General features: G+C 55.7%; 3 protein-coding genes across 3 annotated transcripts; 2 read left to right on the top strand and 1 right to left on the bottom strand.

The window, feature by feature from the left end:
* Positions 1–612: 612 nt before the first annotated feature.
* Positions 613–1014, top strand: CH63R_07645 (uncharacterized protein; the record flags this gene model as incomplete). Its single annotated transcript, XM_018302620.1, has 2 exons — positions 613–775; positions 845–1014. The coding sequence occupies 2 exons, from the start codon at positions 613–615 to the stop codon at positions 1012–1014; spliced, it is 333 nt and encodes a 110-aa protein (XP_018157398.1).
* Positions 1015–1772: 758 nt separating this feature from the next.
* On the top strand, positions 1773–3737 carry CH63R_07644 (uncharacterized protein; the record flags this gene model as incomplete). The annotated part of the gene is made up of 1 exon (XM_018302619.1): positions 1773–3737. One exon carries the CDS (start codon positions 1773–1775, stop codon positions 3735–3737), a length of 1965 nt encoding a protein of 654 aa, XP_018157397.1.
* A 5380-nt stretch (positions 3738–9117) lies between these two features.
* CH63R_07643 (uncharacterized protein) lies at positions 9118–9644 on the bottom strand (the record flags this gene model as incomplete). The annotated part of the gene is made up of 2 exons (XM_018302618.1): positions 9118–9473; positions 9521–9644. 2 exons carry the CDS (start codon positions 9642–9644, stop codon positions 9118–9120), a joined length of 480 nt encoding a protein of 159 aa, XP_018157396.1.
* Positions 9645–11376: the final 1732 nt, after the last annotated feature.

Raw genomic sequence — 11376 nt, 5'->3', positions numbered from 1 at the left:
GTCACCAAGCGTGGACTAGCTAGCTCCATGTGCCCTCCCTCCCCTCTTGGCTTCGTTGCTTGTTCGTTATTCTTGGCAACGGGAGGGAAACCTCGCAGGTCTTGTTCCGACTGTCATTGGCACCTTGCAACTTGCTAGGCTGGCTTCTTCCTGCTCTGGCCTCACGGGCCCGAGCTGATTGGGAACTTGGCCTGCGTCAGCGGCCCCCTTGACCGGCTGATGATGTAACTCCACCAATCCATGCGGTCGGTGGTGTATCCGTACCGGTATGATGAATCGCGACTACCCAACCCAGTCCCAATCCAAGCGGCTCCTGCCAAGACGGTTTTTGGACAGGCAGGCAGGTGCTACACTGCTAGCCTGCGTCTGAGCCACTGTTCTATCTCTCCCTCTCTCTCGACAAACCCCGCTTTGGTGACGGTTCTCTGTGTCTTCTTCGGACCGCTCGTGTGACATTTTCTTTACTACAAGTAGCCAAGCCCATCCCTCTTCTTGCCAGTTGGTCTTCTCTTCTATCTTCTGCAACCATCCTCGCATAACCGACTTCCTCTTCCATTCCACATTATAAACCCCAGCAGACCCTGTTACTCAACACACATACCATCATTCAACATGGATTTCGTCAAGAACCTTACGGGAGATAACAACAACAACGCCGCCTCTTCGTCGGCAGGCCAGCCCGAGAAGAAGGAGTCCGGTGGCTTTATGGACAAGATCAACGGCATGGCCGGCGGCGGTCCCGAGAGCGAGAAGCAGGAGGATGGTGTTGACAAGGGTACGCGTTCTTCTCCCCCACCGAAATTCCTTAGCCTCGTCGCACAGAGATACTGATCTTGTTACACAGCCGTCGACTTCGTCCAAGAAAAGTTCCTCGGTCAAGGTGCTCAGAACAACGAGAGCGCTGCCGAGCAGGCTAAGGATGAGCAGATTTCCGACTTCATCCGTCGCCAGGTATCAAGCACCACCGGCAAGGAAATCCCCATCGAGGACAAGGACAAGAAATACGGCATGTAGATGCTGTATTGTTCTGCAAACGACGTATCCGTTGGGGAGAGGGCAGCCGACTTTTCGACCCCATGACTGAACAGCCTGAAAATTGGCAGCTCGGTGACATGGATTCGGCCTATGACGGCGATGAATCCAGTACACCTGAAAGAGGGCCCTGGAATGGGACCTTTAACTAGTATACCTAGTAGCACCTACAATAATGACGACGTTGACGGGTTTCAAATCAAGTCATTTTGCCTACGTATATGTGAATGTTGATCTCGCAAATTGCAATTTTACAGGATGAACATGTCAAGATGCAATACACCATCTCGAGCCACATAACGCTTGTTCATCTCGCCGAGTCTTCAACAGGTCTAGGTTGGTTCTTGTTGTTCAGTCCGAGTGTTTTCTCCGATTACAAAGAGTCTTGTTGAATATTCGCGGTCTCATTGTTCAGGAACAAACCTTTGTTCACGGTGTCGTCTTTCCGTCTCCAGAACAATGCTGTTGGACAAATCCACATTCCATCCTACCGGACATTGTTCCCCCTTCTCATCTATACAACGCCGAGTATAACAACAGCCTTGGAGACCCGACAGAATAGCCTTTGCCTCATCATCAGCATCGGCTACCTATCCATTATATCATTTCTTCAATTGTGATAGTCTCACATCAAGTCCACGACCAGCCCAGACCAGAAACCACTAGAAGGCAGGTTCCTTCATTCAACTTTCTACTAACTTTACCTAGGAAGCGACTATTCGTCTTTCACACTCGCAACCATGTGCTTCACTCGGAAGCTAATCTTCACCGTCTGCGCTCACTACACCGTACAGCTCATCGAGTGCGAAAAGTTCCACAGCAACCCCGACAAGACCGGACGCCACGCCTGCATTTCACCCCTTTGCCAGCACTCGCAGTCCCTGGTCACCATTCTCGGCTTCTGCGGCGCGTGCAAAGACGCCTACACCGGTCTCAAAGTCGCCAAAATCAACGCTTCCCAAATTCTGTGGAACTTCTGGTGTTTCAAGGCGGCCCAGAAGTGGAACTGCGCTGTCGACCCATCCCGCGTACCCGTTGCGGCCCTCACGAGCCCGGCGAAGACTCTGCACAAGTCATGGTTTGGCTACGTGAGAACCTACAAGGAGGTGAGCTTGGATATGATCATGGCTGTGTCGGTGCAGTCACTGCTAGACGCGTTCGGCCAGCCTGTCAGGGCGACGCTCTGTACTATGTGCCGGGCGAACCACTACATGGACCTCAATCGGATCGCAGTCGGCATGGCAGAGGCCACAATCAGCTGGGCTCATGGCCTTAGATATCCCGAGGCAGTCTTCGAGTCATACCAGACCCATCACCACCATCGCACCGAAGAAGTGGGTGTTGCGGCGGCATCCGGAGACCAGCTCCCTACTACTCGGCATCAACCTCCGGTGCAGCAGGCTCGGCAGAAGCAGCCCTCCATGTCATCAGTGCCCGATAACAAAGTCTTCCCAAGACGTCCCCCCGCGGGGGACCCGGCACGCCATACGAAACGTGTCAACGCGAAGGCGCGGAGGGATGCGGTTATCCAGGAGCGTGGGGATATGCTCGAGACTCTCGAAGCCGGGCACGATGAACGGATGGCGGAGCTCCAGGCACGGGTTGACCTGAATGATAGGCGCGTCTCTGCAGATACCTGGATGATGAGAACATTCGGCTCGCCTGCCTCTCACAGTCCTTCCAGATCCGCGGACCAGAACACCAACAACCGCTCCTCCGGCACTTCTAGAGTTCTGTTCTCGCAGACATCGCCGTACTCTAGCCCTTCTGGCGGAGAATTCGAAGGCTTCAGCGGTGCTTGGGAGCATGAGCAAGACGATGCGCAGGCGAACAACAATCCGAAACCCAGTTGGCCAGTCCGAAGAGCCAACAAACGCCTTCGCTACCCGGCCCACACGTATGATAACGTGATCGGCGAGTATGACGATGCTCTATTCGAGCAGCCTCAGGCTCGGCGGTCACAGTATGGTGAGATTGTGGACCCCGACGACATGTCCTTGGATGAAGGGCCGGACCCCAGAGCGAGGTTTTCCTTCGTGCCGTCACCCCCAAGTCACTTTGTTGGAGAGGTCCGCAGAGTGCGTCGTGATAAAGACGAGCTTGCTGATATGCAGGGGCAAAGTGCCTCAGATGGTGGCATGGTCGATGAGCACATCGACTTCTACCTTGACGACGACTCCGTTTCTGTTACCGGGCGAGTCCGCCCCTTGACGTACGTCTCTCCAGAAAGCTCGTGTGATGGGTCCAACACTTCATCTCCACGCCCTCCCTCGCCCCCGAGCCCTCGCCACAACGCAGCTGCATTGCCGGGCATACCCCCCGTATCTCCCCTTACTTTCTCTTCAGAGTTTAGTTTCATGGCCGACCGAGCAGACCGCTCCGGCACCTCGCCCTATCGGGAAGGCCTGCCATTCGACGCATCGCGCTCTGGGTGCTCCAAAGACGCTGCGGGTCCGGCTTTGAAGGGCGGTCTGGGCGAAGACACATTCGGCCCCCTTTCCCGGAAGTCGTCGGGAGTCGCTCCACTTCTGGGGCCGGATATCCGGGATGTCGCGCCGCCGCGCCCCCGGCGTAACCCGAAGCTTTGTGTCACGCATGGCGCTGTGACGAACACTGTGTGCCGCGGGTGTCAAGATGGCGCGTTGCAGGAGGTTGCCTTGAGACCTGGGACGCGTGTGAAGCAACCCGAGCCCGAGCAGTTCTAAGGTGAGGTTTGTTCCTAGGTAAGTGGTCCTCCCGGGGTTTGATAAAGTGCATGGTCACGTTTTGGGGTTCTTCTGGGTGAAAGGGAACAGTGAGCTTGGAAAGAATGATGACGAGCGTATTGGGTGTACCTCGGGGGTTTGGATGTAAGCCCATGTTAGTCCGTCTTCAAAAGAAGCATGTCAGACAAAACGTGCCACATTGCATTTTGCCTGCTCGGTCCGAAGCACACGCATGTTTACCAGCTAGAATACTCACGAGTCCGTCATCTTAGTCTTCGGTTAGATGAGAAAGGCGGCTGGATCAACGTCAGGTCACCACTTTAACTTCACGGCCAGGACCGGATGCAGCTCTGGTTGGCACGGCCTGAGAAGACACCTGTCGAGACTATGTCAACCGTCACGGATCCCATCGTATTGGCTTCAACGGCGGAGAGATGACATCTTCTCGGGGAAAGACGTTGTTGACGCCCGAAGTGTCTGATGTCTTGGCGGTGGCCGTGAATACATCTAAGCCTCCGTGTGGGAAACATATGGCCTACCCACCAAGTGTACACGATGCTACAAGAGCCCGATAGCCAACATTGTATTTGTCTCTGCTGTTCTTGTCACAGCCACCGGGAGAGGTTCGAAGGCGAAGAGGGAAACCAGGTACTACTCTCCCGAAGGGGTCAACTGCCTCCACAACATGAAAGCAAACCAAACACATGTGCTGGCGGTTGATCCCTTGCCCGGGTTGGGAGCCGCATATCGTGAATGCCTGGGAGAACATCTCTGGGGGAGGCAGCAACAGCGAAGGACCTGCCAAAGGCCTGTCGGGTCTCAAAATTCAAATCGCCATCCCACGGAAACCCTCACAGAGAGACGCCGCTCCCAGCCTTCGCGATCGTCTACGTACGTACGACCGGGCCGAGGCTGGGAGATGTCAATAGACGCAGCCTACGAGGTCGATGGACCTCACCCGCGTGCAAGGCAAAGACAAATCTTATGGAGTCCAACGAGCGAGATCACTCACTGGGGCATGCATGGTTAAACAAACGACGCGATGGGACGACGAGTCTCGTCACAACACCCCAAGAAAGTCTTCTTCCAGAGCAAAGCATACCCTCAAAGCTTGATGCTCACGTTCAACCGGGGGATGTAATTACACACCCGGTGCTGTGCTCGCTCATGAGACAATATTCCATCGACGAAGTTGAAATCCAGCACACCTCTCCTACACTCCCGAGACGTCGATGGCTGTTGACGAGGCTTCTATGCTGCTCACCAACGGGCTCCTCGTCGAGTCGTCCTGAGAACGGGATCCCCATCGGTTTAGCACGTCTATCCATCCATCCCTCCCCTCTACACGGCTACGGCGCAATCACACACCAACCGTCCCCTTCCCCCTTTTGATTCTCTGCGCTCAGTCTCGGCGCCTCGAATCAGACGCATAGCATACTCCATGCTCCCAGAGCCCCCCCCCCCCCCCCCAAATGGGCTCCCGTCCTTGGAAAGCAGTCTTCGCAGAACAACCGTTGGACAGAGAGGGGAGGTCACGAACGCGACTCGCCATTATCAAACCCGGGGACAGTACTTCCAAGTCTCGAAAGACGAGATCGAGCGAGCTCCACGTCCTCGGGTGACGGGAACCTATCTCGTCAAGACTCGAGCAGAGCCAGCGCATACATGGCGTTGCAATACGACACCCGGGCGCTGTAGCAGGGTGTGTTTGAATACTGCTAGTATCAATCAATACAAGGGGGGGGGGCTCGGCTGACTTCTTCATCTTGACCTGCCCGGAAAGATGGCAGACATCATCCATCTCGGGGCTGGCAGTGTTGGTACCGGGCATGGGATAAGTCCCGAGCAACGATTCGTAGAGCCATAGCTGGCTGTCTTCCTTTCGCAGAAGAAGCTCGGTGTCTCAACGGAGTCAACCACGGTCATCCGCCGACGAAACACGCGGAGAACGAGCGTATATCGCAGCATTCGACCTCCTTCCTCGACGCCGACTCTTCGTCGTCTCGAATTCATGATGCCGCCATGCCATGTTGGGCCGCCGGCACGACCCCAAGGGGACTGACTGGCTCCGTCGTCTGCCTCCTCCATGCCCGACGCGTCTTTCCAAAGGCCAGGGGCCCTGCAAACGCGTCGCTCCACCCGCAGACAATCGGAACCGCGTCTCCCATGCCAATCTTCACTCCCACCGGCCACGGGACCCTTCCCCCTCCCCCCTTCCCCCCCTTGATCCTTCTCCTTCTTCCTGTTCTTCGATGCTTCTCCTTCAGCAAGCCCCCCCCTCCCCCTCTCGACGTAGCATCGGCACCAAAGGTATCATTGTCAACCCACTGTGGTGCTCCCGGCGGCCGTTCCACACCAGCGGCTTTCTGCCCGCCTAGGGTTTCAATACAACTCGCCTGCTATTGCTTCCTAAATAAGAGAGCAAAAGGAGTATCCACTCCCAATGAACCCTCTCCAAGATTGGGCCGGCATTCCCCAACGGGTTTCTCGACAAGAGCACCCTTGAGCATGCTCTGTCGAGAGCTTTCGAAAGGGGCGGATCCCCCCTCTCACTTACGTGGAGATTGGAGAAGACGGACAGGGTTTTTGCGCAGCTGGGACTCGGGAAACCTCATCCCAGAACCGGCATGGATATCCATGCCAAGATGCCATATCCCTCTCTCTCTCTCTCTCTCTCTCTCTCGCGCGCTGTCAAATATTCCCTGAACTACTTTGTACATCGTACACACCGTGGCCCCCGCCGCACCTTGCCTGTTTGCCTGCCTGCCTGTCTTTCTGCCTGAGCCTTGCCCTGCCTTCCGCCCCCTTTTCCATTGCCTAAATATAGTGGGACAATGGCCCGCCGATGCCACTGCATGATGCAGGGGGAAGTTGGAGCGAGGTGTCCTCCGCGCCGGCACCTCCTCACCTCGTTTGCGCCCACCCATGGCATGGCTACATGCTAACCCTCAGTCAGTCGGCACAGAATCGACGCACACTCGTCAGGGGGGGAGGGGCTTCGGGGGGGCCCTGCTCCTGAACGGCGGACTCTGGCGGTCTCGAGTGGACGATGGGATTCTGGGGTGTTCCCATCCGGCCAAAGACCTGGGCTCATGACGACAAGAGCAGAGAGGCGCCGTTGTTGCACAACGCGTCTTTTCCCCCACCGGCACAGGTCAACAACCCATCTAGACATGTAGAAGCGCTGGTGGACATGCTACGTCGATTGCAAGTACACTATACAGAGTATTCGCGGACGGTCGGGTGCGAGAGTGCGACGTAATAGTAGGAGATGCAGAACAAGTGTCGTCGGCAATGGCCGTGGTCGGTTTCTAGACGACATCGGGCTCGGCTGGTGTATCAGAAACCAAGAAAAGAACCCATGAGCTCGGCGAGACGCGTCAAACCCCCGAATTTCCCGTGTTACGAGAGATACACACGCGTTAGTGACTCCAAGTCCTCTTTGTCGTCTCCACTTGGTGCCTCATTCACGAGCAGCAGCCGAGATTTACCTTTTCTATTTTTTCGTCTCAGTCGAACACTCGCGAAGAACAGAGAGTTGGAGGAGAGGGGCAAGAAAAAACACGCTTTTGGAAACCCTCCGAAATGGAACCTGTCCTCGAGCCCGGCGTGGTTTCCTTAGCGTGTGCAGATGCTGTAGCAGTATGGCATATGCACATCACGGTAGACAACAGTGGCCGATGAACATCGAAACTGGTCCGGGATGCCTCACTACGCGTCTCTCGGATGCGCCATCAGACAAATTGCCATCAGAACGCTAGCCCGTCGGAATACACCCCTACGACAAGGGTGGGAAATCTTGATACAGCACCCACAAACGGTGTCGATGTCTTATTGACCGGCCGTTTGTCTTGGATCAAAGTCCAGTTGTATGTATGCCCGCCACTCGCCAACGTCAGCATTATGTCAAGTGGTATAGCCTTCGCGGCTTGTCGTCTCAGGGCAGCAAACGGCCCCCCCCCCCAAGAAAAAAAAAGATTGTCAGACACGCACTGATGGAACTGTGTCAAGTTGCACCGAGATGGGCCGCTCGCTGGCCATGGCCGAGAGATCGCCTGGCGTCTCCTAGGCTGTTAGTGCAACGGCTCGAGACGAAACCGTCTCCAGTGTCTTTCAGAAAAGAAAACCATGAGAGAGACGAGCAGCTGTGCTTGCTTTTTACCCCTCCCTCGTCCACTTCTCCATCCACTTCACACCAGGCCCAGATCCGCGTTGTCGACTCACAAGATCCCGCGGGCGAGTTCTTGGCTCCAATGTGGTGAGTATGGAAAACAGCGTCCATCTGTAAGAAGAGATCCAATCCATCTCAGACTCCGACTTGATGCGTCGTCCTCTATGAGACCAAGACCCCGTACAGAGCAGTCGAGACGCGGAATACCTGGAGTTCACAATCAAGTTTTGACGTGAAGATCCCGCTGCATCGACGCAGTTTGCATGAAACAAGGGTCGCATTCACGAGCGAATGGCCCAACATGTCAGGAGGGTATTGACGTGACGCGTTTGCTTCGGAGCCCGGGGGGGTTTCCGTGTGGAGCGTTGACCTGAAGCAAACCCGTACATGGGCTTCAACAGTCGTGTTCTGGATCAGCTCTTAATACAACGTCGAATTTGAGTTGGTAAGGCTTGCTGCAGCTCATGTGAGACCATCGACCAGATGCTTTGAAAGGCGAACGTCGTCAAAACTTTTCAGGGTTGAGTCCGGAGCCCAGACGCCGGCGGCATGGCTTGCAAGGATGCCGAGGCACTCTCAGAGCGCGAAGCGTTCGGGATGAATGCTGCAGCACAATCTGTAAATGGATGCAATACCTGTAAGACTTTGGGGAAACAGGACAAGGGGAGTGAGGCCATGGTTTCTCCTCTGTCCCCCCCCCCCCCCCCCCTCCCTGGCCTTGCCGCAGTCTCCAGTCTGGTGAGGATTTGCGATCCTTGTCATGCCTGCAATGCGCGCTGCACTGATGCTGCATATCTCCAAGTTTCCGAATGTGCAAAAGCTCCACTGGGACAAGATGAGATTGGGAGGAGCCAGACCCAACTAACCTTTTCTGAGCGACAGGGTGTTGTCCTTTACCGACAGATGGGCCCGCTACGGGGTCCATCAGAATCCCAGTCGATGCGTCGAGCGGTGCAACTCCTGTCCAGTGAGTCGGATGCGCATATGTGGAGGTCGAGGAGTTGGATCATGGACAAGCATCGACGCATACCGCTCGGCGATGTCGTGTTGAACCTGATGAACCTGACAAGCCGAGACCGAAAGCAGCAACAGTCATTGTGCTAGCTGGGCTGGCCACCCGTTATTGTTAGCGTTGACCGGTGGAACTTAACTTACACTTGTCTGGCAGCCAACGTGGCAGAAATGACGTTGCAGAAGAAAAAGACGTTATCAGCCGCAGATAGCTCTGTCTGTTTTGTACTCTATACCGCGATGCCGTAAAGGGAATGCCCACATTGTGTCTGGAATGACATGGCTGGCGCCAGCCTTGACGGAGGGGGGGCTTGGGGGGCTTGATGGCACACAGATGGGCTTGTGGTGTAATTCCACATGTGCCGCAGCGCCTGATTGGATTGGAGGGGACGGTGGCGGCCTGGCCTCAGAATCGTGACGCTCTTGCGGATCTGCAATGGCACTGTGACTTCGCTGTGTAGTAATCCGAGCTGAGCGCCCGCTCATGGCGCTAGTGGCTCTCGCTTTGCTTCCTGCAATGTGCGCTTTGCGCCTTGCCGCAGCGTTGCCGTGACCTAATGAGTGTCAGGAACTGCGAGGGCAAACAAGAGGTCGAGAGGACGGGCGGAAGCAACGCCTGCCGAATTACCGCTCTCGTTGCCGTACCTTAGGCAGGAGATGGCAGTCGGCGAGAACGCCGAGGACGCGCCGCCTCCAAAGCGGAGATTCGAGGTGGTCGAAAACATGTTTAGTTAGCCCTTGCCCAACGCTGCAGCATCTCGAGGCCCAAATGCCCTGCGGGCGGGTACCTGGCCAGACCGGGTAGCTTCTCGAGCTCAGGGTAGCTCGAGAACCCAGCAAGCCCCCCCCCCTTGGGGTTCACCTCGCCCACGTCTGCCCGAAGAAAACGTACTGTGGTAAGCTGCTGGGCCCGTTCTTGCTCATGCTCCCCAGGTTGTCTGTCCTGCATCCGTCTCGCAGCCAGAGGGCCGTGTCTGCTCTACACCATTACATTCATCCTCGTCGTGACCGCTGTCCGTTTTAGCTCATTGGCAAGGGAAGCAGCAGTTCATCTCGACAGAGGTAAGACCCGTTTGTTCAAGCTTCGCGGGGGCTGCCAGGTTTCTCTACAATGTAGGCTGTCAACGAGGTTAGTGTAGAGAAGCCCCCCTTGTCTAGCCCGGTGCTCCCTCTACACCGTCCAAACGGATAGCCCATGCTGGACAACGCCCCTTGGACGCCCCTTGGACGCCCCTTGGACGCCCACCCGCGGCAGCCACGCCCACTTCCCAGGGCCGCCCACAGGCTGCAGCCTGGGCCGCTCGCACCCCCTTGTTTGCCCAGTCTAATGACCTCTGGGGCCCCTGGTACTGCCGTCCGCGGTAGCGAGAGCCCGCTGTGTACCATACTAGTTTCGGACCATGGCTGAATTGGACAGACGGCTTGGGGCGTCAGTAGGTGGTTCCCGGACGTGTCAGGGACCCTTCAAACGATGTGGCGCTCGCGAACCAACAAGGAAGAGATTGCAAGGCAGTTCTGAGGTACTGGATACTGGACAATTCTCTTGTGTCCAGGTCAAATCCGGACTTGGGAAAAGCCGTGGGGTCTGAATTGTAAGGTTGAACAAGGCGCAAGTGGCGGCGCAGTGACTCCTGAGTCCATCGTGTTGATTAGTTGACTGAGTTGCGAATACGTCGCAGGCCAAGGACTAAGATGTGGTGCCGACCAATACTTATTTCTCCATGAGCTGGTGAGCATGGACTGGACTACAGGCAGCCCAACATCGTGGGTTGTGAAACGAAGGTTGAACGTAAGTATTGTAGAGCATGGCGGCGACTGCCAAATGCAGCGCACAGAACAGACAATCGTACCCACTCACAAGATCAGTTCCTGAACCATCACGGGCTCTAACAGTGAAGGCCGATCCTATGTGTTAATGGCCGCACCGATCATCCCGATCCCGCGTCGAACAACCAAAAGGAAGAGACAACGCCGACGGGTCGAGCCATCCACGGGTTCCAGGAGCTCGAGACAAGGTTGAGGCATGAGAATGGCAACAAGGTTGAGACCTGGTAGATTGGCTGTGCGACACCACTATTGAAGGAACCCAATCGAGGTAGACATAAGGTAGGTAGGTAGGTATGCAGCAGGGAAGCAGGATGAACGATCCACGTGCGAGCCCGCCGGTAGGGGAACGAGCATCTGCATCTGCCATCCCAGGCGCTGTTGAACCCCATGTTTAACAACGTATGGGTGTGGTTAAGGCCAAGTAAGGAAAATTGAATTGACTGATGGAATTTCGATTGGTGAAGCGATGGCTGACGACATGCGAAAGAAAGATGGAAGATGGACGACGATGAGATAAAAGTAGAACCTACGATACTGATCAAGGTAACAAGGATCTGTCACTGTTTGCTCCGCTGCGCTGCACTTTTCCTGCTGACTCCTGCCCAAGAAGTTGAAGAAGTTGAGGAAGTC

This window comes from Colletotrichum higginsianum, chromosome 5 (assembly GCF_001672515.1).
Source record: "Colletotrichum higginsianum IMI 349063 chromosome 5, whole genome shotgun sequence".
NCBI lineage: Eukaryota > Fungi > Ascomycota > Sordariomycetes > Glomerellales > Glomerellaceae > Colletotrichum > Colletotrichum higginsianum.
This window is presented reverse-complemented; position numbering and strand designations above follow the sequence as displayed.